This window comes from Boleophthalmus pectinirostris, unplaced genomic scaffold (genome assembly GCF_026225935.1).
Source record: "Boleophthalmus pectinirostris isolate CB_2022bp ecotype Guang Dong unplaced genomic scaffold, ASM2622593v1 HiC_scaffold_11, whole genome shotgun sequence".
NCBI lineage: Eukaryota > Metazoa > Chordata > Actinopteri > Gobiiformes > Gobiidae > Boleophthalmus > Boleophthalmus pectinirostris.
The window spans coordinates 23,325,738-23,353,237 of record NW_026570994.1 but is presented as its reverse complement, the minus strand read 5'-3'; the positions used below and the strand labels follow the sequence as shown (position 1 = coordinate 23,353,237).

Genomic DNA, 27,500 nt, shown 5'->3' with positions numbered 1-27,500 from the left:
GTTATCAAGAAGAAAGAGAAAGACCCAAGAACCAGAACCACAAACACAAGCCGAGAATAAATATGTACAACGCAATCACCGAACTGCCAGGACTAGACCGGGACCGGGACTAGACCGGGACTAGACCGGGACTAGACCGGGACTAGACCGGGACTAGACCAGGGACTAGACCGGGACTAGACCGGGACTGCTCCAGTGTCATGAATGGAGTTTACATAACGCTGTAGTCGTCGAGTCGATCTCCTCCGCTGATGTTTTCTGTAATAAAAACACTAAAGTCTCTCAGTCTGGTCTGACATTGTGTCGGGAAAAGTCCAGGACCGAACTCTTGTTTCCAGGGCAACAGACGCACGTCAAATATTTTTCTGTCGTTCATCTGCAGCGTCTGAACTCAAATGCAAAGACGCCAGATTCGATACGACCAGGGCGTTTTCTGACACCGCAGTCTGAATGGACCTTTAGTCCTGGTCTAGTCCCTGGTCTAGTCCCTGGTCTAGTCCTGGTCTAGTCCCGGGTCTAGTCCGGGTCTAGTCCTGGTCTAGTCTCTGGTCTAAATATCAGTGTAAATGTTGGTGTCATTAGTTTTGCATTGACATAAACAAAGTGCTGGTGTTATTTTAAAGTGTTATTTTAAAGTGTTATTTTAAAGTGTTATTTTGAGCTGAGACAAATCGATCCTTTTCACACTGACCCTGATTCTGTCCAGAGGGAGCCACAAGAGCGAGCCACACAACGAGCCACACAACGAGCCACACAACGAGCCACACAACGAGCCACATCAGAACGAGCCACATCAGAACGAGCCACACCAGGTCTGTCACATTTTTACACGGTGATTTTTCACCTTCAAGACTCAAAACGCTTCACAACAACAATCGACAAAACTATTCTATAGATCAGTGACAAACGCTCGACCGACTGAAACACTGTCACTGTCTCCTCGTTTCCATGGAGACGTCACTGCTCTGCCCAGAATGTTCCGCAGTGTGACATTAAACAGATCTACTTTACATTTAATCAATTACAGGTGGATTTAGAGACAAAAATACCACGAAAAACAGACATTCGATGGACCCTTTAAGTCCTGTTTTAGACCCGTTTTAGTCCCGTCTTAGTCCCGGTTTAGTCCCATTTTAGTCCCGGTTTAATCCCAGTCTGGTTAGGTTTGAGGCTCTGTTTAGACCCTGTTTAGTCCTGGTTTAATCTTGGTTTAGTCTTAGTTTTAGTCCAGTTTAGTCCAGGCTTAGTCCTGTATTAGACCCGGTTGTTTACACCTGGTTTAGTCCCGGTTTAGTCCTGGTTTAATATTCTTAGTTTAAAGGTGCACTGTGTAACTTTACTCTCATTTGTTTCTATGGAGACGTCGTTCGTAGCTTTGGTCTGGAATGTTCCACCACAGTTCCGCAGTAAACATACAGCATGTATCTCCACGGCGACGAAGTTACCGGTCAGATCTGCGCAGCGGCGACGCCAGTAAACCTTTTAATTCCAGACATTTTTTTTCTATTAAACCACTTGTAGTTAATGCTGTATTCTGTAACATTCCAGACAGAACATCAGAGATAACAGACATAAGAAAGTTCCGCAGTGCAGCTTTAGTGGAACGAGGCGAGTGCGTTGTGCAGTTTTACTCTGAAATCGGCAGAAGACGGGAGTGAAATAAAGTTTGATGTGGGATCGATGGTGTAAATATTTGATGCGTCCGAAACAGAAACAGAGGAAGGTTAAAAAGTCAAACACAAAATCAAAGTCCAGATTATTTTTATGTCCAGATGAATTATTTATTTTTACTGATGTGGGATTTTTATTGAGGCTCTCGCCGCAACGAGTCCAACGCACAAAACCCCCCACACGGACTTTAAAGGTTTAATAACGGACCAGATCCCGACGCTCGTTTCCATGGAAATGACGGTTTATTCAATATAATGTTCCACAGTACGACATTATGTTCAACTATGGTTTACACCTGGTTTAGAGTTTAGACCTGGTTTAGACCTGGTTTAGACCTGGTTTTAGACCTTAGTTTAGACCTTAGAGTTTAGACCTGGTTTAGACCTTGACTTAGTCCTAGTTTAGACCTGGTTTAGACCTGGTTTAGACCTGGTTTTAGACCTTAGTTTAGACCTGGTTTAGACCTTAGTTTAGACCTGGTTTAGACCTTAGTTTAGACCTGGTTTAGACCTTAGTTTAGACCTGGTTTAGACCTTGACTTAGTCCTAGTTTAGACCTGGTTTAGACCTGGACCTAGTTTAGACCTTAGTTTAGACCTGGTTTAGACCTTGACTTAGTCCTAGTTTAGACCTGGTTTAGACCTTGACTTAGACCTGGTTTAGACCTGGTTTAGACCTTAGTTTAGACCTGGTTTAATCCTTGGTTTATTCTGGTTTGGACCTGGTTTATCAAAGCCGCTCGTTTCCATGGAAATGTGGTTTTCTTGGCTATAATATTCCACAGTACGACATTACACTCATCTGTTTACACTGTGCAGCCGACGTCATCAATACTCCCTGAGGGGGTGACGCTAACTGGAGGCACTGCTCTGTCTGAAGCTCTGGGACTCGACTTAGACTTTAATCTGAGTTTAGTTTTAACACAATCTGACCTGAAACAACGAACTTTCCTGAACTTCAATCTGAATTCTCATTTGTTTGGAGGATAAGCGCCTTGAGATGTGTCACCATCTCGTTTTCAAGTCCTCAACAAGTTAAACAAGTCCAACAGTTTTCAGTGAGTCACTTTCAACTTTTACTGTAAAATTAGTTTGTTTCCCCAGTTTTGAGTCTGTGTCCCCGTCCCAGCAGATTTATACAAAACCACTGATCGTTTATACAAGAAATGCTCCACGTGTCTCTGTTTTTGACTAATTTGATCTAAAACAGGTATAAACTAAGACTAAAGCAGGACTACATCTGGTCTAAAACAAGACGGTCACAATCTGATCCTGTCAACAGTAAACAGGAGCATAAACTGTCATTTGTTTCACCAAAATACAGAAAATTGTGTTTGCAAATGACCGTAAAACAACGCGTGAGAAGTCGTTCAGATCATGACTGACGTGAAAATGCAGAAAGTTTCAGGCGCTTCTCACTATCTTATTGATACTAAACATCCCAACCCGGTGTGTCCCAGTTTGGACTTTTGAAAATCTGGTCACTGATATAAAATCAAACTGGTGAACAGAACCATGAACACGTCTCTTTAAATCACTTTGGGATCTTTTCTCTGAGAGTTTCAGACCATTTTAAACCTTTTTGGTCTTGGTTTGCTGATGTGTGACGTCACTGTGAACCGTCAGTGTCCCTGGGGAATGTTCCGGATTATGGATTTGATTTTCTGTTTCTGTGGAATCGTTCAGGTGACGAGACGTTTCCAGAAACTTCTGTAGAGCTCATGCATTATTGTGAGTGACTGAGTGAAGGATTACACACACTTTTACTGACTATGACACACACACACATGCACTAGAATCTGATTACTGATCATTTACTGTGGCATCACGCACAGGGGGTTCTACATGTAGGTCTGTGGTGGAATGTTCAGCATTTACCACGGAGACACAAAGCACACATTAACAAACACTGTCAAAAAACACCAAAAAATTGAAAAAGCGATTTAAAGAGCACGTTTTCAGAGCCTGTGATCAAGATTTTCAACAAAAAGTAACTGAAAAACTGTTGTCTAATGTCATGACTAATGCCAACGCTCCTGACGGTGACGTTGTTTAGAGGAACGTGTTTAACAGCACAGATCAGATCACCTGATGGAGTTTGGATCAGTCACGTCTTTCTGGTCAGACTGTGTTTAAACTAGGAGTGGGACATTACCACATTAATTACGATTCATTCATTACAAAGGAAATAATGCATTAAAATTATGAACATACTTTATCTCAGTTTGCCAAACGACGCAGAACATTTGTCAGTGCTGCATGTCGTCGTACGACAGTTACACTGACGCACACAGATCCCACAACAACAACAACAACAACAACAACAGAGGAGCAGGAAAAACTCTGGGTCTGCAGGACGGGACGTTTATATAAAAAAAAACGACTCGATACTCGAAGTCTACGTTCAGTCTGCAGGTTTAACGCTCAATTCTGATCTTTTGGTGAAATCTGATGTTTTTTTGAGGTTGTTCACATTCCCAGTTAAATGTGACTTGTATGTGACTCCAGTGTGAACATTAAACATGTCATAAAAGTGTCCCACATGTGACACTGGAGACACGACGACGTCAACCGCAGCGAGCGTCTCTGTGTTTACACCTGGAGATTTTAAAGTTCCTCTCGTACCGGAGCCACAACATGAACAACTGACTTGTTTTAAGGAGGAGATTGAGAAGGAGAAGGAGCAGGTTTTTGGTGGTGGTGTTTTGTGGTGAGTGGAGATGTGCTTCACTTCAGTCACATGGATCATGAACAGTTTTCTTCTACTTCAGTGCAGAATAGTGACGTTTGTGTCTTGTTGATGACGTGTAGGTGGATGAATGTGACCTGACTGTTCACACTCAAGTCACATGTTAAAGATCAGATATGGATCAGTTTCAGGAGCACAGATCCAAGTGTCCTGGTCACATGTGAAAACATCAGATCTGTGTGGTTCAGACATTAAAAGATCAGATACAGGAACATAGAGACAAAAAATCTGATTTGGGTCACTTCAGGTTCAGTCTGAACGCAGCCTAACACACTATTAAAGTATTGACAAAGGCGTTATTTAATGCAAACTGTGCTGAAAAGAGTTTCATATCACAGACGCTCCTCAACCCTCAACATTTAAACACAAAACATGTGACAGAACAGAACCTGCTGCAGCTGTGGGGGGCAGATCTGCTCCGAGTACAAACCAGAGAACAAACTCCAACACATGACGGGCTTCAGGAAGAAACATGAGTAAATGAGTGAGAGAAATATTTTTATGAGATTAAATGAGATTGATTCATTACAAAACCTGTAATTTATTAGATAAAATCTAGTTAAAATCAAACTCAGAGTCAAACAAAGTCTAACAGAGCTTCAGAAAGAGACATGCCTCCAGTTAGCGTCACTTCACCAAGGAAATGTTGATTTAATCAGTTGCAGAGTGTCTGTTATTATGTTTTTTGTGGCCCAGTTTTCAAAGCTGAACGACAATAGCAGAGATCTGGGTGTGTTGTAACTCTGCCTCGAGCCGAATCTCAACTTACACCATAAAATAAAACATTAAATAGTCAAAGATCTCACATTTTAGGTTCTTAGAAACACTATGTGGTATTAAACCTCCAGAAAGTTGCACAGTGTTGCTTTAATTTCTTTCTAACATTTTCACCGAAGATTTTCTAGTTAAGTTTTTGTTATTTATTTATTCATATGAAGTGTTGTTGATTCTTACGTTCTTTCTTGATCTTGTCCGACACCAGGATCTCGTCTCGCTCGATGGTCGGGGCGTAGTTACTCCCGATCACCCGCACGGCGAACTGGAACTGGTGCGCCACCTCAGCTGGAAACACACGGAGACAGAACCATGAAAACCCCAGAGAAAAAGGAGCACACGGGTCTGTATACGTCTGTGGGACAGAAGACACTGAACTCTGACGTTTGGTTTCATGTGGACAGGCCCAGGAAGAAGAGAAATATTACAACTTTCCAGGTAGAGGGAGATGGTGTTGCTTTGCCTGGAATTTTTCACAGAATGATTTTAAACTTAAACAATTTCCACCAGGCCGGTTTACAGGTCCGATTTGTGGAGAGTTAGACCAATTATCATCTTTTAAATTACTTCTTAAAACCTATTTTTATTGCTTGGCCTTCCTTTAAAGTGGTTTTATCTTGATTTCATTCCTTATTTCTTTTTATTTATTTATTATAATTAATTGAACTGTTTGCACCAGTCTGTTTTTTGTGCCTTCTGTCCGTTTTTTATGTTTTTTGTATTGTTCTTTGTGACTTGTAAACTAAAATGTATTATTATTATTATTATTATTTAATTACAATAGAAAGCAAACTTCAGATTTTTATTTACCGCTACTTTTAGAAAAAACACGTCTCCACTTCTCCACTGTTCATATTCACCAACAAACCCTGAATAAAATCTTAAAGTGGACTTGTGTTTTTCATTATTCATGACGTTGGAGACGTTACCTGGAATCACAGAGTCAATACGTTTTATGGTTAAAAATGATTAATAAACAACTTTTCTGTCAGACTGTGGGACATTCCTGACAGAGCAACAGGAACAGGCTTGGGTTTGTTATTTTCCCCCTGGGGCCACGTGAAGAACTGAAAATACTGTGGAGGTTCAAATACTGAACTCAATTCTGCAAAAAACTATATTGTATTGAATTTTATTTCTTTACAAAAATCTGTAAATCTCACTGTTGTGACGCTGTTCAGACTGAGAAGAGTTTATGTTCTGACTCATGAAAAAGTGAAGCTGCTGAACAAAGCGTCATTTAAAAAAAAAGTTTAAACTAAAATAACGCAGTTTTAGATCAAATATGTTTATTCTGTGATTCCAAATGATCTTAAAGGAGCCGATCAGACTCGACTAAAGGGCTGAATGTGGCTTCAGAGCTGCACAGGCCCAGGTCTGACTTAACATTTCTCCACATACTCGTACCAGAAAAGTTACATAGTGCAGCTTTAACCATAAACCAGGTCAACAACTCAGAAAACTCCACCTGAGACTCTCACGTGTCTCAGCTCAGAACATTTATAAACACTTTTTACTAATGTGGCCAAACCGACTTGTCAAAGTCTGATCCATCAGATCTCGTCAGCTCAGAGTCTGGTCCGAGTCTGGTCCTGGTCTGGTCCTGGTCTGGTCCTGGTCTGGTCCTGGTCTGGTCCTGGTCTGGACTTGGATGGAGACTGTGGGAAAATCAGGAGCCACAGGAGGCGCCAGAACAAAAACTGTTGTTGTGTCCTTAGGCAAGACACTTCACCCACACTGCCGAGTATGAATGTGTGTGAGTGTGAATAAATCTCTGTAAAACGTCTTTGAGTGTCACTGTATAAAACTGATGCTTTATGATTATTAAAGAAAATACAAAAACATAACTTTTTTTTTTGCAATTTTGTTTTTTTTTATATTTATTTCATCGCAGTTCTTGAAGACTTTGATTAAATCCTATCTAGGTAGAATATTAACTCTAGAATTTCATTCATAAAACCAGAATTTCAAAATAAAAACTGGGACATCCTCGATTTTGTGGAAGTTGGTAATAATAAAATTGTGAAACGAGTCTTAATTAAGGAAAATTGTTCTGTAGAGACCATTAATAACAAACACAAGTCACTTTAGTCACATTTTCTTTGTGTTTAGGTCATTTTAAAGCAGCTTTTTTGTATTTTACCAAAACAAATGACTTTACTGTTGACAGGGATCAGATTGATGGAACATTTCATTTATAAAACTTTGATAAATCAGTGGTTTTGGATAAATCTGCAGGGACGGGGGACACATGGACACAACCCGGTGCTGGATTCATATCAGAAAAGTTGCACAGTGCAGCTTTAACCATGAACCCGGTCGATCAAACAAATCTGCAAATCTGACAGTTACACAGAAAACTCCACCTGAGTCTGTCACGTGTCTCACTCAGGACATTTCAAACACTTTTTACAACAAAAATATAAAAACTTAACAGACCATTTTGCAGTTCAGCATTTTCTCCATATTTATTCCATCTCAGGTCTTGAGCACTTTGACTGAACAGTGTCTAGGCAGAAGATTAAGTCTAGAAAAGCATTAATAAATTGATGTTGTCAGGGCCCTCCTCGTGTTTTCACATTAGTGTTATTATGATGATGACTAATGTTTTCTGTGTAACTCAAGCCAGAGCTGCCATCACACCGCGCTAATGCACAAACAAGACACTACAGGTAAATAAAAGCACTTATCCAAACTAAATAACACTCATTTTTGTAAGATTTAACCGTATTTTATGTGTAAAAATGACGCTAACTGCAGCTATTCATAATAAAATAACGTTATCGGTGTTTGTTGTGTTATTTCCGCATTTGTTACTTAAAACACAAGACAATCGGATTTATTTTTAATTAGAAACGATGTCTATTTATGTTTCGGGAATGGCACGAGTTTGATTTTTTAGTAATAAATGTGTTAAAATGTCATAATTTAGCTTCTGAATGGATCAACGGTGCAGTATTGAGCAGGTACCCGGAAGTGAGCGGACCAATCAGAGCGGCGCTTTCCTCCAGCTCGACCAATCAGCGGCGAGTAAAAAAAAAATACAGTTAATTTGTCAAAACATCAAATTCACGCTTAATTAGATAAATTTTGGGCAATATTCTTAAGCCGAAATGTTTATTATGAAAACTTAAAATTGGTGGTTAAGTTTTCCGGGTAATCAGTGAAGGGCTTATATTTAAAAAGTTGTAGTAAAAATTAAAATGTGAAGTTCGGGGGCGGTGTCTGGGTCGAACCGCAGCTCGGGCGGACAGAGCGGGAGCCCGAGCCGCCGTTAGCCGCCTTACCCTCGCTCTTCCCGGTCACTCTGCAGCACAGGCTCTGGAGCAGCACGTTGGGGGATTTCTGGTCGAGCGTGGCCATGGCGTCTGCCCGCCCGTGGGAGCCGTTTGTATCGGGGGGTTTGCGGAGGGAAAACGGCGCAGAAAGACGCGCTCAGCTCCAGCGTCCCGCCGCAAACAACAGCGCCATTTTGACAAGCGGAAATAGACAAACAAATAAAACCGACTTCCGGCACGATTCTTTCAAAATAAAAGCCGCAAAACAACTTTATCTGCAAAACTAGGTCTAAAAACATTATTTTTAAGATGTTTTTTATTTAGTCCTTAGATTTACTTCTGGTTTAGTTCTGGTTTAGTCCTGGTTCAGTCCTGGTTTAGTTCTGGTTCAGTCCTGATTTAGTCTTGGTTTAGTTCTGGTTTAGTCCTGGTTTAGTCCTGGTTCAGTCCTGGTTTAGTCTTGGTTCAGTCCTGGTTTAGTCCTGGTTTAGTCTTGGTTTAGTTCTGGTTTAGTCCTGGTTTAGTTCTAGTTCAGTCCTGGTTCGGTGATGGTTCAGTCCTGGTTTAGTCCTGGTTCAGTCCTGGTTTAGTCCTGGTTCAGTCCTGGTTTGTTCTGGTTTAGTCCTGGTTCAGTCCTGGTTTAGTCCTGGTTTGATCCTGGTTCAGTCCTGGTTTAGTCCTGGTTTAGTTCTGGTTTTGTTCTGGTTTAGTTCTGGTTTAGTTCTGGTTTAGTCCTGGTTTTGTTCTGGTTTAGTTCTGGTTTAGTCCTGGTTTAGTCCTGGTTTTGTTCTGGTTTAGTTCTGGTTTAGTTCTGGTTTAGTCCTGGTTCAGTCCCGGTTTAGTCCTGGTTTGGTTCTGGTTTTGAAGTCATTATAAATCTTTGTTGGGGTTTAAACTTACATTTGTCCAGAAATTAAATGACTTGGACACAGAAGCTCAAATATAAAACACATGACAAACAGAAAATGTTTTTTAAAATGATCATTCTGAATAAAAAAATTAACTTTAGAAGTTTAACAGACATTTTTATTTTGTGGTTTAGTGGATTTATTTAATTGCAGTTTCCATATTTCATGATATTAAAACAGAATTCTATCTTCTGTAATCTGCACACTTTGTTTCAATTCCCAACAATATGAATTTTATTACAAACCCTACAGATAATTAAAATTATCTGGCTGCCTAATAATTATTTAATGTTGTAAATTAATGAAAAACAGATGCCTGAGACACTTCAGCTGCTCCTCTCGACGTGAAGGAGCAGTGGCTCTACTCCGAGCTCCTCCTGTGTGACTGAGCTCCTTAAAGAGCTGCTTAAAAATCACCAAAACACAAAGAAAATGTGACTAAACTGACACGTTTGTCATAAATGATCTTGACAGAACAGTTTTCCTTAATTACACACTCGATTCATAATTTTATTTTTATTAACCACCAAAAAAAAACAGGGACGTCCCAGTATTTTATTTTGAAATTCTGGTCACAAAATTGTAACCAAATGAAATGATGTTTACTTCACTTATATCTGAATTAAAATACAACATTTAAGCAACCAAACACTGCGCTGAAACAATATCATGGGCATGATTTATTTTATTTTGTAGGCTCTAACCGGATGTGGTTCTGCTTTATTTTGTAAATTTGTTTTAGATTTTTGAAGCACGCGCGCCGAAACACGAGCAGAGGCACGAGCGCGTTTACATCCACAAATAAACCTGAACAAATCAGATTAAACTTGTGTCTTTATCCGGAGATTCAAATGTAAATATTTAAACACTTTGTCAAATTTAAAATCAGATTAAACACGTCAGACAGAAATCAGTGTTTAAACTGATGGAGGTAATCTGATTTGTGTGTGTGTGTGTGTGTGTGTGTGTGTGTGTGTGTGTGTGTGTGTGTGTGTGTGTGTGTGTGTGTGTGTGTGTGTGTTTGTTGAACGAGGAAACTGATGCATAAAAAAAGAACAAACAAACGTGACAAAGACAAAAGTGAAACTGTCCCACATTTAATCCTCTGGAGTCTCCTGCTCGTCTCCATGGAAACACAAAGACAAGACTAATCGAGACCGAGACCACAGGACCAAGAGACCAAGACCAAGACCAAGAGACCAAGACCAAGACCACAGGACCAAGACCAAGAGACCAAGACCAAGACCAAGAGACCAAGACCAAGACCACAGGACCAAGAGACCAAGACCAAGACCACAGGACCAAGAGACCAAGACCACAGGACCAAGAGACCAAGACCAAGACCACAGGACCAAGAGACCAAGACCAGTCCAAGACCACAGGACCAAGAGACCAGTCCAAGACCACAGGACCAAGAGACCAAGACCACCACAGGACCAAGAGACCAAGACCAAGACCACAGGACCAAGAGACCAAGACCACAGGACCAAGAGAAGAGACCAAGACCAAGACCACAGGACCAAGAGACCAAGACCAAGACCAAGTCCAAGTCCAAGTGCCTTTGAGACCACAAAAAAAAAAAAAAAGAAGAGGAAAGGACTTTAAACATTAATATCACTGGAAAAAAACTAAATCTAGTCAAATTCAGACGACTTGAATTAAGAAAATTTCATCATGATTTGAGTAAATTTCACTTGACGAGTAAAATAATCTGTGTTTTTGTGTTTAAAATATGAAAATACATTTTACTGCACTTAAAATAAAAAAAACAGCAACTTTTGTACTTCAAATAAAAAAACAAAATCAAATGTTGTTTAAATTAGGTCCTTTGAACTTAACACAGATGTTGTTTTTTGTTTTTTTCAGTGTGTGAGGAGTTTGTGCAGCAGATGAACTGAGGTTTTTCAGATTTTCCTGCAGGACGAGGAGCAGCGTCGTGTCCCGGACGTCCTCCTCAAATCATTAACCCACTTCTCCAAACCAGAACATGACCTCATTATCCTCAAGAGACCACGAGACACGAGACACGAGACGAGACACGAGACACGAGACACGAGACACGAGACACGAGACACGACACGAGACACGAGACACGAGACACACGAGACACGAGACACGAGACGAGAGACACGACACGAGACACGAGCACGAGCACGAGACACGAGACACGAGACACGAGACACGAGACACGAGACACGAGACGAGACACGAGACACGAGACGAGACACGAGACACGAGACACGAGACACGAGACACGAGACACGACACGAGACACGAGACAGGAAACACGAGACACGAAACACGAGACACGAGACACGAGACACGAGACACGAGACACGAGACATGAGACACGAGACACGAGACACGAGAGACACGAGACACGAGACACGAGACACGAGACACGAGACACGAGACACGAGACACGAGACGAGACACGAGACACGAGACACGAGACACGAAACACGAGACACGAGACACGAGAGACACGAGACACGAGACACGAGACACGAGACACGAGACACGAGACACGAGAGACACGAGACACGAGACACGAGAGCACGAGACGAGACACGACGAGACACGAGACACGAGACACGAGACACGAGACACGAGACACGAGACACGAGACACGAGACACGAGCACGAGACACGAGACACGAGACACGAGACACGAGACACGAGACACGAGACACGAGCACGAGACACGAGACACGAGACACGAGCACGAGACACGAGACACGAGACACGAGACACGAGACACGAGACACGAGACACGAGACACGAGACACGAGAGACACGAGAGAACACGAGACACGAGACACGAGACACGAGACACGAGACACGAGACACGAGACACGAGACACGAGACACGAGCACGAGACACGACGAGACGAGACACGAGACGAGACACGAGACACGAGACGACACGAGACACGAGACACGAGACACGAGACACGAGACACGAGAGACGAGCACGAGACACGAGAGACGAGCACGAGACACGAGAGACGAGACACGAGACACGAGAGACGAGCACGAGACACGAGACACGAGACACGAGACACGAGCACGAGACACGAGAGACACGAGCACGAGACACGAGACACGAGACACTTTTAAAAAACTCCAGCACGAGGAGAGGGAGTTCGGCGCGTCTGTGGAGGCGCGTCTGTGGAGGCGCGTCTGTTTCCAGACTGAAATAAAACACGAGTTTGGACACGACGACAAAAAACAGACGGATTTAAGTTTTTTATAACGTCTGAAAAAAAAAAAGAGAAGAAAGACAAGTGAAGATCTGAAATATGAGAATTGTGTTTATTTTTTTGGTTTAGTCCTGGTTTAGTCCTGGTTTAGTCCTGGTTTAGTCCTGGTTTAGTCCTGGTTTAGTCCTGGTTCAGTCCTGGTTTAGTCCTGGTTTAGTCCTGGTTTCAGTCCTGGTTTAGTCCTGGTCCTTTAGTCCTGGTTTAGTCCTGGTTCAGTCCTGGTTTAGTCCTGGTTTAGTCTCAGTTTTTTCTATCATTATATTATTATTTTCACAGATTACAAATAAGTTTAAATAAGTTTAATGCCACATTGCGGAACATCCTGTAACAGCAGTAACATCTCCATGGAGACGAGCAGCAGGAGGTTCCACAGTGAAGCTTTAACTCTGCCCAGAGTCATTTTCCTTTCAGCACCGTGTTTGTGGACAGCTCCTCTTCAAAACAAAAAAAACCTGAAGCCACAGATCAGACCCAGACCCAGACCCAGACCCGGACCCGGACCCGGACCCAGACCCGGACCCGGACCCGGACCCGGACCCGGACCCAGACCCGGACCCGGACCCGGACCCGGACCCAGACCCGGACCCAGACCCGGACTCTGTGTTACATCACCACATTTAAAATTTTACAAACACATTTTACTCTTTCTTTTATTTTGGTGAAGTTTATCATTTTACTTCCTGGTCAGAGGTTGTTTCACTGTTACCGAGCAACCGTTGTGTAAACAAAGACCAAAACCTGCCTAAATAATAATAATATTAATATAACAAAAGCTCTGATTAGACTCAAACAAATAAAAAACAAAACACTTTTATTTAGTGAAATGAGGATTTAAAGTGTCAGTAAACAGAGTTTCAGACTGAGACTAAAAGTGCAGATTTGTTCCAGTTTTATAAAAGAAATGTCCCAGTGTCTCTGTTTTGGAACAATTTGATCCAACAACAGTAAAGAAAAACAAAAACTGACATTTGTTTCAGTAAAATACAGAAAATCTGTTTAAAAAACGATAAAAAACAAAGAAAATGTGACTAAACTGGTAATAAACCCAGATTAATCAATAACTAAACCCGCGGTGGTGAGAGACGCACTGGGACGTCTGTTTTTTACAATATCAAAAACTAAACAAATCAAGAGACGTTTACATAAAATCTTCTGTCCAAGATAATCCATTACTAAAGAACTGAAGTCTCTAAAACTAATGTTTACAAGTAATGAACTAAGCATTACTAAGTATTACAGTAATCATTACTTATCAGTATGTATTTCTGATATTTATGAGTATTTATTGAATATGTTTACTAATTATAATAATTAGATGCAAATTATACATAATATTTTTTTAAATAATTGACATAAAATGACATTTTTTTTCTCACAAATTTATTGCAAAAATAGTGCAACAGTAACATGTTTAAACCTGAATAAAGTGCAGTCTTCTGTTTGTTCCCTGTAACAGCATTTGCTTTTGTGTTTTATATTTCACAATTCAAACAAAGGATTATAAAGGTCGTCAGCTTGTCCAGAACAATTTCACCTCAATGATGATTTTCAGGCAGCTGAAGATCTGGTAAAGATCTGGTGAAGATCTGGTGTTGGAGGAGAGACGCCTTCAGATTTACTAACAAGATCTCAAAGTCCATTTGGCCAAAGGATTCATCACCGTCCTAAAGAAAAACAGAAACATTAATGCCAGAAACAGAACCATTAGTCTGTTGTAGTTCAGTCATTTCATTCACGATCAATAAGAATGACAAAACATAAATTGTATGAAATTCAATTTATCCTGACATGATAATTATTTGGTCAAGAATTTTCAAATGTTCAAACAAATATTTGAAAATCAATAATAATCTGACTTTAAGATAAATAATCTTCATGGAACAAACGGCTGGAGCTCGTAATGTACAGACAAATTCAAATTATACAATAAATGTCACATTCTAAAAGTTTCACATTACAAACAAAATGTACATTTACAAAGCTTCTAGATTTGAAGAATTCAGTGGGATTGTCTCCGAGTGAGTCAGGAAGACCTGAGTGTGACTGTCCTTTTTCAGTAGAATCCAGTGACTGTAAGACAGAAAATGATACTGTACTGTACGATAAGTTAAAAGAAACATACAGAGACGCAAACACTTCTGTAAAGATACATTTAACCATTAACATGAACTATGTATTTTAATAAAAATAAATTATCTTTTTATCCATTTTAGATTAACTGTGTTATGAACTTATGCTTTTACTGCACATGTATTTTTATCCGGGTTACAAAAGTTTTACCTGTATTTGCTGCAAAAGCTGTGCCAACTGTCACCCACGCTGCTCCTCTCAGCTTTAAAAGTTTCAAAAAAACAGGTAGTGTGATTATCAAGGGCAGAATAACATTTCTGGTGCAGGTCTTTTCCCACAATCCTTTTGAATTCCAGACAAATCTAAAATAAATAAATAAATAAATAAAAGAGTGTTCTGTTGTGTCTGAGGTAGTAACGTCTCTTATCTCAGCTGAACTCACAGTATTTACAGCTGCACAGCATGTTGGCTCGTCTCCTGTAAAACACAAAATATGTTTCAGTGTTTAATTCCAACCAAAGCTTCTATTTTATTGTTCCTGCTTCTGAAGAGTGCAGACGCTGTCCTTGCTTAATCAGTTTACCTCCTCAAACAACGGATAATGTGTCTATTTTTGATTTCCTTTTACGTAAATTAATACTTTTAAACATTTTTACATTTTTTAAACAAATCATCTGATGAGCCAACAACATGTCGGGGAGAAGAAACCAAGTGAATTCTGTCTGTGAGCCTGTCGGAACTATCAACGAGACATTTATGAGCTACAAGCACAGATATTTGCTTTAGAAACTGAACAAGGACTTCATCAGACACTACAGTGACTCCAGTGGTGAGAAACATACAGTTACTTCCAGAGAAGTGGGTGGAAATTCTTTCAACTTAAACCTGAGTGATACTGTGTCTTTTCCAAAACTTGGTACAGACCAAAATGCTAAACCAGCGCAGCGAGTGATAAAAGACAAAGCTAATATCGTTATATCATCCACAATAAAGCTACAAACAGATTTTCACCACTGTCACAGACTGATGTTAACGTACAAACGGATAATGTACTGACATCACAAAACAAGAACAATAAAGTTGCCAAAAGAGTGCAGGCATACCGGGAATCTGTGCCAAACGTCAAGGTCAGAGATACGTTGCTGCTGGAGACGGGGCATCAGTGGTGTGAGTCACAGAAGAATCCTAACATGCTGCTACCCGACGTACACTGTTTCTGAGATAACAAAACTCCTGCCAAAAAGTTTTGTCAACACACACCAAGGGGTTAAACAGCTGATTGTGCATGTGGGTGCAGTGGACATCAGAATGGAACAGAGTGAAGTCTTGAAAAGGGATTTCACAAAATTATTCGAGGAGCTTAATAAAGTGGAGGTTAAGACATTTATCAGTGGACCTCTTCCCAACATAGACCTAAGGAACAGGAACAAATTTACCCGACTGTTTCAGCTGAACACGTGGCTGCTGAACGTGTGCGCGGCCAGAGGATTTGCACTACATTGAGAACTTTGATCTTTTTTGGAAACGGAAGGACCTGTTCGAGGGAAAATGGCCCACACCTAAGCAGAGGTGGAGTGAGAGTGTTGACGGAAAACCTCCTCCACGCTCTGAGGCACCGGCCTGGACAGGGTCCTGTGCATCCAGTGAGAGAAAAGAGAAATGGGAGAAGCATCCCTGCTGCACCTAACAGAGAACCAGCCAACAAGTCAGCACCATTGACAGCACCACCACTGCCCACAAACCACAACCACTTCCCCTCCCCCAGACAACAACTCAGCAGCATCCCACCTCCCCCCAGCAGAAACCTCCCCCTCCCCCAGAGAACAAGTCAGCAGCATCAGCACCACCTCCCCCTCCCCCAGAGAACAAGTCAGCAGAACCACCTCCCCAGAGAACAAGTCAGCAGAACCACTTCCTCCTCCCCCAGACAACAACTCAGCAGCATCACCACCTCCCGCTCCCCCAGAGAACAAGTCAGCAGAACCACCTCCCCTCCCCCAGAGAACAAGTCAGCAGCATCACCACCCCCCCTCCCCAGAGAACAAGTCAGCAGCACCACCTCCCCCTCCCCAGAGAACAAGTCAGCAGAACCACCTCCCCCTCCCCCAGAGAACAAGTCAGCAGAACCACTCCCCCTCCCCCAGAGAACAAGTCAGCAGAACCACCTCCCCCTCCCCCAGAGAACAAGTAGCAGAACCACTTCCCCTTCCCCAGACAACAACTCAGCAGCATCACCACCTCCCCTCCCCCAGAGAACAAGTCAGCAGAACCACCTCCCCCAGAGAACAAGTCAGCAGAACCACCTCCCCCCCCCAGAGAACAAGTCAGCAGAACCACCTCCCCCTCCCCCAGAACAACAACTCAGCAGCATCACCACCCCCCTCCCCCAGAGAACAAGTCAGCAGAACCCACCCCCCTCCCCCAGAGAACAAGTCAGCAGAACCACCCCCCTCCCCAGAGAACAAGTCAGCATCACCACCTCCCCCTCCCCCAGAGAACAAGTCAGCATCACCACCTTCCCCTCCCCAGAGAATAAGTCAGCAGCACCACCTCCCCCAGAGAATGAGTCAACACCACCACCACCTCCCCCAGCGCCACCAGCACACCCATCACCTCCGCTGCCCACAGACCAGCCTGGAGTGCCCATTGCTACATCTACTCCATCGACGGACTCTTCACTCTCCTTCTCCTCCCCACCTTCACCCATGGCACTGCCCAACCATCTAGAAAGTCTCATCAGATCGGGAATCAAGATGGTTCCTCTCACACCTAACATAGCACGGTCAAGGTTCTGTTATGTTGAACTCTCCCCCATACAAAACTGTGCCTGTTTCACCACCAGAGACTCTCTCAGCTCTCCCCCCTCACCCAAACCTCCCCCACTCCACCTCCTCGCCCTCACCTGGTCCCTCACCTGGTCCCTCACCTGGTCACTCACCCAAACTCTCCCCTGCTCGCCCTCCCCCGCCTTTCCCCAGAGCTGTTATCACCAAGAGCTGGACGCACAGGGCCTCTGCTGTCCCAGGACATACAGTCATGATAAAGGTAATATCAGGCTGGGGCCCTGCGATGGAGCTTTTATCTCCAGTTACAACACGTAGACAGATTAAAAGAAGGACAGTTAGACTGTCTAATCAGAGAACATTTAGTTCACGTTCCCTGTAAGAAGATAACATCCAGTCCTACTGAAACTAATCAGAAACTTGCTGTGCTCAATGTCAGATCTTTATGTAACAAATCATTTCTAATTCATGATTTTTTATTTCTTCTTTTAATCTTGACTTTATGTTTTTAACTGAAACATGGCTTGACAAAAACACAGGTCATGCAGTGCTAGTGGAAATCAACCCCTCCCAACTTCAAATTTGAATCTGAAAACGAGCAAATAAAAAGGGTGGAGGAGTGTGTGCATTTTTTAGAGATCATTTGGTTACACACAGGTTGTCATTTGGGGTGTTTTCATCATTTGAGTTTGTTTCCTTCAAAATGGAGCTAAAACAATCACCGTCCAGACTCTACATAGTCATATACAAACCTCCTCAGCACTGTCAAAGTTTTATTGATGATTTTACTGAGATGCTTTCAGTTGTTTGCACAGACTTTGATGGTTTAGTCATTACAGGTGATTTTAATGTACATGTGGATAATGTGTGGGACAAAAATGCCAAAGAGCTTAGTGTTGTCCTTGAAAACTTTTGGTCTGACTCAGCATGTCAGTGAGCCCACTCACAACAGAGGGCACACTCTGGACCTGCTCATTACAAAGGGTGTAAATATTTCAAATGTCAGTGTGGTTGATGTTGCTCTGTCTGATCATTTCTGTGTCTTCTTTGACCGTCTGTTATTCCCAAACCACCGGCTGCTCCTACAGTTGTTCGAAGGAGACACATAAAATGATCACACAGGTGCACTGTTCATGGAAATGATACATTTTGAAATTGCCTCATGTTCTAATGTTGATGATGTGTTGAACTCTGTGACTTTGAGTGTTTTGAATGTTCTGGATGCCATCGCCCCGATAAAGGTTAAAAATGGTTAAAGAGGCAAAAAGCTCCGTGGAGGAATGATGACTCAGTCAGGAGCACAGAAAAGGGAGTGACGGAAGTCAAACCTCCAGGTTCATTATGAGATTTACAGAGGAACAATGCATATGTACAACTACACTTTGAGTAAAACAAGAGAGAAGTATTTTTCAGACATTATTGGTAATTGCAGTAACAACTCTCGTGTCCTGTTTGCAACAGTGAACAGATTAACAAACCCTCCAGCTCCACTGCCACTAGAACTAATTTCCACATCTAAATGTAATGAGTTTTGCAGTTTTCTTTAATGACAAAGTTCAGGGCATCAAAAATGCCATCAATTCCACAACACAAATAACAAGCTGCAGCCACAGAGACACTTAGAGCTGAATCACTTTGCACCTGTAACTGACAAAACTGTTTTTAGAGATCGTTACCAGTCTGAGTTCATCTACTTGCTGCCTGGACATTAGATCTGCCACTAGATTTCTAAAGTCCGTCCTCAACAGTTTACTTTCACCACTCACTCACACATAGTTAACATGTCACTTCAATCTGGAACATTCCCAAACGCATTGAAAACTGCGGTCATTAAGCCTCTCCTAAAGAAGAGCAGTCTTGATGCCACAGTACTGAACAATTTCCGACCCATCTCAAATCTGCCGTTTTTTGGCAAAGTCCTTGAAAAAGCTGTTTACCAACAGCTTACGAACTTTCTCCAAATGAACAACTCCTTTGATGTTTTCCAGTCAGGTTTTAGAGCCACCACAGCACTGAGACTGCTCTTATCAAGGTGACAAATGACATCCGCCTGAACACTGATGCAGGCAAAGTCTCAGTCTTGATCCTGTTAGATCTGAGTGCTGCTTTTGACACTGTCGATCATGGGATCCTCTTACAGAGACTAGAGGACTGGGTGGGCATCTCTGGTACTGTACTAAACTGGTTCAAGTCCTATCTAGAAGACAGGAAGTATTTTGTTGAAATTGGAAACTGTGTCTCAGATGACATGGCCCTGACCTGTGGGGTGCCTCAGGGGTCAATCCTGGGCCCCCTGTTGTTCAATCTCTACATGCTGCCCCCTACAGGCCAGTTAATAAGCAGCAGTAACGTGTCCTACCTACCACAATTATGCAGACGACACTCAGATCTACGTCTCTCTGGCAGCAGGAGACTATGGACCAGTGGAGTCACTTGGTCACTGCATCCAACAGATCAGTGTGTGGAGGCAAAACAACTTTCTCCAGCTAAACTCTGACAAGACTGAAGTCATAGTGTTTGGTCCACAGAAACAAAGGGACAGTGTCAGCATCACCTCCAGTCTCTCGCTCTAAAACCTTCAAATCAGGCAAGAAAATGTAGAACATCCAGGGTAATAATGGACTCAGACTTGAACTTTAACAGCCACATCAAGTCAATAACATCTGCAGCCTTTTACCATCTAAAAAACAGAGCAAAAATCAAAGGTTTAGTGTCTAAATCAGACTTGGAGAAACTTATCCATGCATTTGTCTCCAGTAGATTAGATACTGTAATGTTCTGCTCACTGGTCTCTCCAAACGAGAACTCCAGTCCAGAGATCCAGAACATCCAGAACATCCAGAACATCCAGAACATCCAGAACATCCAGAACATCCAGAACATCCAGAACATCCAGAACATCCAGAACATCCAGAACATCAGAACACAGAACATCCAGAACGCTGCAGCTCGGGTCCTGACTCGAACTAGGAAGTACGAGCACATAAGTCCTGGTCTCAGGTCTCTGCTCTGGCTCCTGTGGCTCAGAGACTTTAAAGCGTCTCTGTTTGTACAAGTGTCTCCATGACCGAGCACCAAAGTCCATCTGTGACATGTTAGTGTCATATGAACATCTCACACTCTGAGGAGCTCAGGGACCAACTCCTGCTGGTGCCAGAGTCACGACTAAACAAGGGGAGTCAGAGTTTCAGGTTCATGCAGCTAAAACCTGGAACAGTCTGAACATGTGAGACAGACTCTTCTGTGACGCTGTTTAAATCCAGACTCTAAACATTTCTGTTTAACTGTGCAAATAACTGAAAGGTTTTCATTCCGCACTCTTCTCTCCAATTTATGTCTCTCTTTTTTAATTTTAATCTTCATGATTATTTATGTTTTGATTTGTTTTTATTATGATTTTAATGTATTTCTTATTCTGTAAAGCACTTTGAATTACTTTGTGTACGAATTGTGCTGTACAAATAAACTTGCCTTGCCAATTTTGTGGTGATAATCTAAAAACTTGAACTCCAAACTCTCCATTTGCACGATTTTAGATTTTAGATTTTAGAACAATCATATAATAAACAACGAAAACGAGTCTCGATTTAAAAAAAAAAACACCAACTCTATACATTCATTCTAAAATTGGATTCGCGCGGCCTCCAGGAGGAGACGCTCTTCTGCTTTAGTCCTGGTTTAGTCCTGGTTTAGTCCTGGTTTTAGACCTGGTTTAGTCCTGGTTTTAGACCTGGTTTAGTTCTATGGGTCCATGCGTCGTTAAACCGCCACCCGCCCGCGTTTACCGGTTTCTTCACCGTTAACCGTTAGCATTAGCTGTTCTGTCTGTTGTTGTAACAGATGAAAACGAACACAACGTGACCACAAGTTCACTTCACTTTAGTTTTATTTATTCAACCAATGTCTCCAACTATTCAGTCTCACGGGAACAGAAACCATATTTATTCACTTCCCACATGATGATGAAGCAAAGTGACGCTGAACTGCAGCCAACAGCACAAGTCAGATGTTTGGTGCAGTTCAGGAGGTTCAGGTGCTAAGCACCAGTAAAAACATCCAAGTGTGAGTCTCCACTCAGAGACATTATACAGCAAATACTAGTTTAAAACAGTTTACAAGTCACACTTTGTTTAGTAATGGTCCCACCTTCTGCAAAATATTAAAAAGATTTTGTAATATTAGTTATATTAATAAACCAGGACTAAACCAGAACTAAACCAGGATTAAACCAGGACTAAACCAGGACTTAAACCAGAACTAAACCAGAACTAAACCAGGACTAAACCAGGATTAAACCAGGATAAACCAGGACTAAACCAGGACTAAACCAGGACTAAACCAGGACTAAACCAGGACTAAACCAGGATTAAACCAGGACTAAACCAGGACTAAACCAGGATTTAAACCAGGACTAAACCAGGACTAAACCAGGATTAAACAGGACTAAACCAGGACTAAACCAGGACTAAACCAGGACTAAACCAGGACTAAACAGGATAAACCAGGACTAAACCAGGACTAAACAGGACTAAACCAGGACTAAACCAGGACTAAACCAGGACTAAACCAGGATTAAACCAGGACTAAACCAGGACTAAACAGGATTAACAGGACTAAACCAGGACTAAACCAGGACTAAACCAGGACTAAACCAGGATTAAACCAGGACTAAACAAGACTAAACCAGACTAAACCAGGACTAAACCAGGACTAAACCAGGACTAAACCAGGACTAAACCAGGACTAAACCAGGACTAAACCAGGACTAAACCAGATTAAACCAGGACTAAACCAGGACTAAACCAGAACTAAACCAGGACTAAACCAGGACTAAACCAGATCTAAACCAGGACTAAACCAGGACTAAAACAGTATAAACCAGGACTAAACCAGGACTAAACCAGGACTAAACCAGGATTAAACCAGGACTAAACCAGGACTAAACCAGGACTAAACCAGGACTAAACCAGGACCAAACCAGGACTAACCAGGACTAAACCAGGACTAAACCAGGACTAAACCAGACTAAACCAGGACTAAACCAGGACTAAACAGGACTAAACCAGGACTAAACCAGAACTAAACCAGGTCTAAACCAGGACTAAACCAGGACTAAACCAGAACTAAACCAGAACTAATCCAGATACTAAACCAGGACTAAACCAGGTACTAGATCAGGTATTACAAGGACTAGACCGGGACTAAATCAGGTACTATAATGTACTAGACCAGGACTAGATTCAGGTACTAGACAATCAGGTACTAGACTGGGACTAGACCGGGACTAAATCAGGTACTATAATGTACTAGACCAGGACTAGATTCGGTACTAGACAATCAGGTACTGGACTGGGACTAGACCAGGACTAAACCAGGACTAGACACATTAGGGCCGAGTGCAGAACAGTTTTTCTTTTGACTCATTTCACAGTTTTATTCTTAAAACCTCCACAAACTGAGAATTTTAGTTTTGAAAATCTTGTGATCCTGAAACAGTAAAGATTTTAATTATTATTATAATTATTATATTTCACATTTAAAATCATATTTCCAGTTGTTTTTTGAGTTTTTTTTTAATCTCCAGTTGTTTGTTGTGAGTTTTTGGTCCTGGTTCGGCTCGGCTCGGTTCGGCTCCTGACGCTCAACCGAATAAATCTAATGACAACTCTGCACCGCACTGCGCATGCGCAGGAGCAGCCCCACGCGCACATCATCCCCGCACGCGCGCACCACCTGGTCGGCTCCTCGTGACGGAGATCAAAGCAAAGCGCCTTTGGATTCGGCGCGAGACCCCCGCTCCTCCCGAACCGCGCGCGAGCCTCTCCCCCGACACCGCGCGAGGAGCCGCGACTGACACCGAGAAGAGCCGCGCTGAAGAAGAGCCGCTCCACCTCCGGCTCCCGCGGCTCCTCCGGCTCCAGCAGCAGGTTTTTCACTCCAGGAAGAAGTGAAGAGCGACATGGAGGAGGCGAGTTAGCGGAGGAATTTAACGCAGTTTGGAGCGAGTTTGGAGCGAAGAGACGCGGCAGAGGAGCGGCAGGAGCGCGGCGGAGGAGCGGCGGAGGAGCGGAGGAAAAGCCCCGCGTGAAGAGCCGAGGAACACCGGGGGGGGGGGACACAGGATGGGGCTGGACTGCAGCACGCTCCGGACCCTCATCAGCAGATACGTGAGTCCCGAAACGCACCCGACACCTTTTATTTCACGATGTAACCGCGCGTGAAAACGTCGAAACGAGGTCCGCGTTACGGCAGATTAGCGACGTCGGGGTTTCAGATTCCAGCGGAGCCGCCACGCACCTCCGGATTAAGTTTCACTCGCGGAAAATGAGCCGCAAAAACGCGAAAAGGAGCCGGGACACGCGGGTTAAAACTCCAACACGGACACAAACGCTCAAAAAACGTAGAATATTCGCCTTTTGACGCGTTCTAATCCAGTTTCGAGCGCGGAAAGTGGCCCGACGCACGGCACGCCGCTCATGGGATTAAAGTGTAATACCTTCGGAACGAGCTCAGGTTACGGCGTGAAAAAACTGTAATTGTGAGAGTTTTAAGGAGTGAAAAGGTCATTTGAGGTGGTTGGGTTGGACACAAACGTGGGAGAAGTCGGAGTGTTGCGTAAAAAAAAAAAAAAGTGCGGACGGACGAGTTTGGGCGCAAGTGACCGACAGCAAAACACGAAAGTCAAGTCAAGTAAAGTCAAGTCTGCCTGCGGGGTTTGGACTAATTACAACCGTCCACATTTTTCTGAGCTATAAATAAGTCAAAATGCCTCAAAATATCTTGGACTGTAAAATATTGTAAAATTAATTAATGTTTTTAGATTATTTTTTATTATAAACAACACGTGGGAATAATTAAATAAATAAATTCGATGTTTTAAATGAAAATATTTGAGTTTGTGTGAAGTGACATGAGACTCGGTTGTTTTGGAGGCCGTGCGGGTTTCACTCTGGACTGCGACTTCAAACTAGGACTGACCAGGACTAGACCCAGGGACTCTAAACCAGGTCTAAACCAGGTCTAAACCAGGTCTAAACCAGGTCTAAACAAGGTCTAAACCAGGTCTAAAAAAGGTCTAAACAAGGTCTAAACCAGGTCTAAACCAGGTCTAAACCAGAACTAAACATAGGATTTAACAAGGGACTAGACCAGGACTAAACCAGGTCTATAGACGCCCAGACCAGGACAAAGCAGGGACTAAAACAGGACCTAAGTGAGGGACTAAACCAGGACTAAACCAGGACAATAGACCCACAGTCCAGGACTGAAGCAGGAACTAAACCAGGACTAAGTCAGGACCTTAACACGGGACTAAACGTGGGACTAGCAGGACTAAATAGGGTCAAGACCTCCAGACCAGGACCAAAACCAGCATGAAACCAGGTCTGAACTAGGTCTAAACCAGGTCTAAATGTAGGACTAAACGTAGGACTAAGCAAGGGACTAGATCAGGGACTAAAACAGGACTAAACCAGGAGAATAGACCCACAGTCCAGGACTAAAGCAGGAACTAAACCAGGACTAAGTCAGGACCTTAACACGGGACTAAACATGGGACTAGCAGGACTAAATAGGGTCAAGACCTCCAGACCAGGTCTAAACAAAGACTAAACCAGGTCTAAACCAGGTCTAAATGTAGAACTAAATGTAGGACTAAACAAGGGACTAAACCAGGACTAAACCAGGACAATAGACCCACAGTCCAGGACTTAAACAAGAACTGAACCAGGACTAAATCAGGACCTTAACGTGGAACTAAACACGGGACCTTCAGGACTAAATAAAGACAAGACCTCCAGACCAGGACCTAAACCAGGTCTAAATGTAGGACTAAACCAGGGACTAAACAAGGGACTAAACCAGGACTAAACCAGGGACTAAACCAGGGACTAGATAAGGACTAAACCAGGACTAAACCAGAACTAAACCAGGTCTAAATCAGGTCTAAAACAGGTCTAAACCAGGAATAAACGCAGGATTTAACAAGGGACTAAACCAGGACTAAACCAGGACTAAACCCGGTCTAGATCAGGTCTTGCGTGTGTGTTGGTGTGTCGTGTTTCGGCGCAGACTCAGAGTCTTGGTGTTTTTTTTGTTTTTTTTGAGGAAGTAAAAGTGTGAATATTTGTCTCATGACTGAAACTGTGACTCGAGTAAAAGTTTGTGTCGTGATCCACAAATAAACGAGAAAAACAAACACGAACACGATACAGAAACAAACATCCAAACCAGAACCACAGACAGAACCACAGACAGAACCACAGACAGAACCACAGACAGAACAGACACAGACAGACAGAACCACAGACAGAACCACAGACAGAACCACAGACAGAACCACAGACAGAACACAGACAGAACCACAGACAGAACCACAGACAGAACACAGACAGAACCACAGACAGAACACAGACAGAACCACAGACAGAACAGACAGAACACAGACAGAACACAGACAGAACCACAGACAGAACCACAGACAGAACCACAGACAGAACACAGACAGAACACAGACAGAACCACAGACAGAACACAGACAGACACAGACAGACACAGACAGAACCACAGACAGACACAGAACCACAGACAGAACCACAGACAGAACCACAGACAGAACCACAGACAGAACCACAGACAGAACACAGACAGAACCACAGACAGAACACAGACAGAACCACAGACAGAACCACAGACAGAACCACAGACAGAACCACAGACAGAACACAGACAGAACACAGACAGAACACAGACAGAACAGAACCACAGACAGAACCACAGACAGAACACACAGACAGAACCACAGACAGAACACAGACAGAACCACAGACAGAACCACAGACAGAACACAGACAGAACACAGACAGAACCACAGACAGAACCACAGACAGAACCACAGACAGAACACAGACAGACAGAACCACAGACAGAACACAGACAGAACACAGACAGAACCACAGACAGAACCACAGACAGAACCACAGACAGAACCACAGACAGAACAGACAGAACACACAGACAGAACCACAGACAGAACACAGACAGAACACAGACAGAACCACAGACAGAACACAGACAGAACCACAGACAGAACCGAGCAGAACCTTTAGAACGTTTCCTGAATGTGTTTAGGACGACCTGGATCAGAACAAGAGACTAGAACACACATGGACCTGGTTTAGATCTGGTTTAGTCTTTGTTTTTGTCCTGGTCTGGAGGTTTTGACCCTATTTAGTCCTGGTTTAGTTCTGGTCTAGTCCCCTGTTAAGTCCCACATTTAGTCTGAGTTTAGTCCAGGTTTAGTCCTGGTTTAGTCCCTCACTTACATCCTTGTTTAGTCCCTGTTTCGTCCTGCTGTGGGCGTCTACAGTCCTGGTCTAGTCCTACGTCTAGTCCTGCATTTAGACCTGGTTTAGTCCTGGTTTAGTCCTGCATTTAGACCTGGTTTAGTCCTGCGTTTAGACCTGGTTTAGACCTGGTTTAGTCCTGGTTTAGTCCTGCATTTAGACCTGGTTTAGACCTGGTTTAGTCCTGGTATAGACCTGGTTTAGACCTGGTTTAGACCTGGTTTAGTCCTGGTTTAGACCTGGTTTAGACCTGGTTTAGACCTGGTTTAGTCCTGGTTTAGACCTGGTTTAGACCTGGTTTAGACCTGGTTTATTCTCTGGTCCACGTGTTCTTATATGTGTGTAATCCCTCAGTGGTCCAGGTCTAAACCAGGACTAAACCAGGACTAAACCAGGACTAAACCAGGACTAAAACCAGGACTGAACCAGGACTGAACCAGGACTAAACCAGGACTGAACCAAGACTGAACCAGGACTAAACCAGGACTAAACCAGGTCTAAACTGAGGATCACACAGATATAAAGACACATGGGAAAGAAAATAAAGATTTTTATAATTTAAAGTGTAAAATCAGAGGATCTTGTCTAAACAAAGTGAGTTTATTTCACTTTTATTGTTCAGAACATGAAAAATAAATTGTTTACTCGAGTTTTTTGTTTTC

The 27,500-nt window shown here is 42.8% G+C and overlaps 2 protein-coding genes across 2 annotated transcripts in view; one reads left to right on the top strand and one right to left on the bottom strand.

Moving 5' to 3' along the window:
* The window catches only part of tubgcp3 (tubulin, gamma complex associated protein 3), a 47,137-nt gene extending 38,458 nt beyond the window's left edge, over positions 1-8,679 (bottom strand). The window contains exons 1-2 of the mRNA XM_055163025.1: positions 8,480-8,679; positions 5,373-5,480 (exon numbers count right to left, since the gene is read on the bottom strand). Coding sequence (XP_055019000.1) covers positions 5,373-5,480; positions 8,480-8,555 — 184 coding nt within the window. The 5' untranslated portion in view covers positions 8,556-8,679. The remainder of the gene's footprint in view (positions 1-5,372; positions 5,481-8,479) is intronic.
* Positions 8,680-23,193: 14,514 nt separating this feature from the next.
* atp11a (ATPase phospholipid transporting 11A) overlaps positions 23,194-27,500 on the top strand; it is an 81,673-nt gene continuing 77,366 nt past the window's right edge. The window contains 1 exon segment of the mRNA XM_055163014.1: positions 23,194-23,661. Within this exon segment, the coding sequence (XP_055018989.1) occupies positions 23,617-23,661 (45 nt within the window). The 5' untranslated portion in view covers positions 23,194-23,616.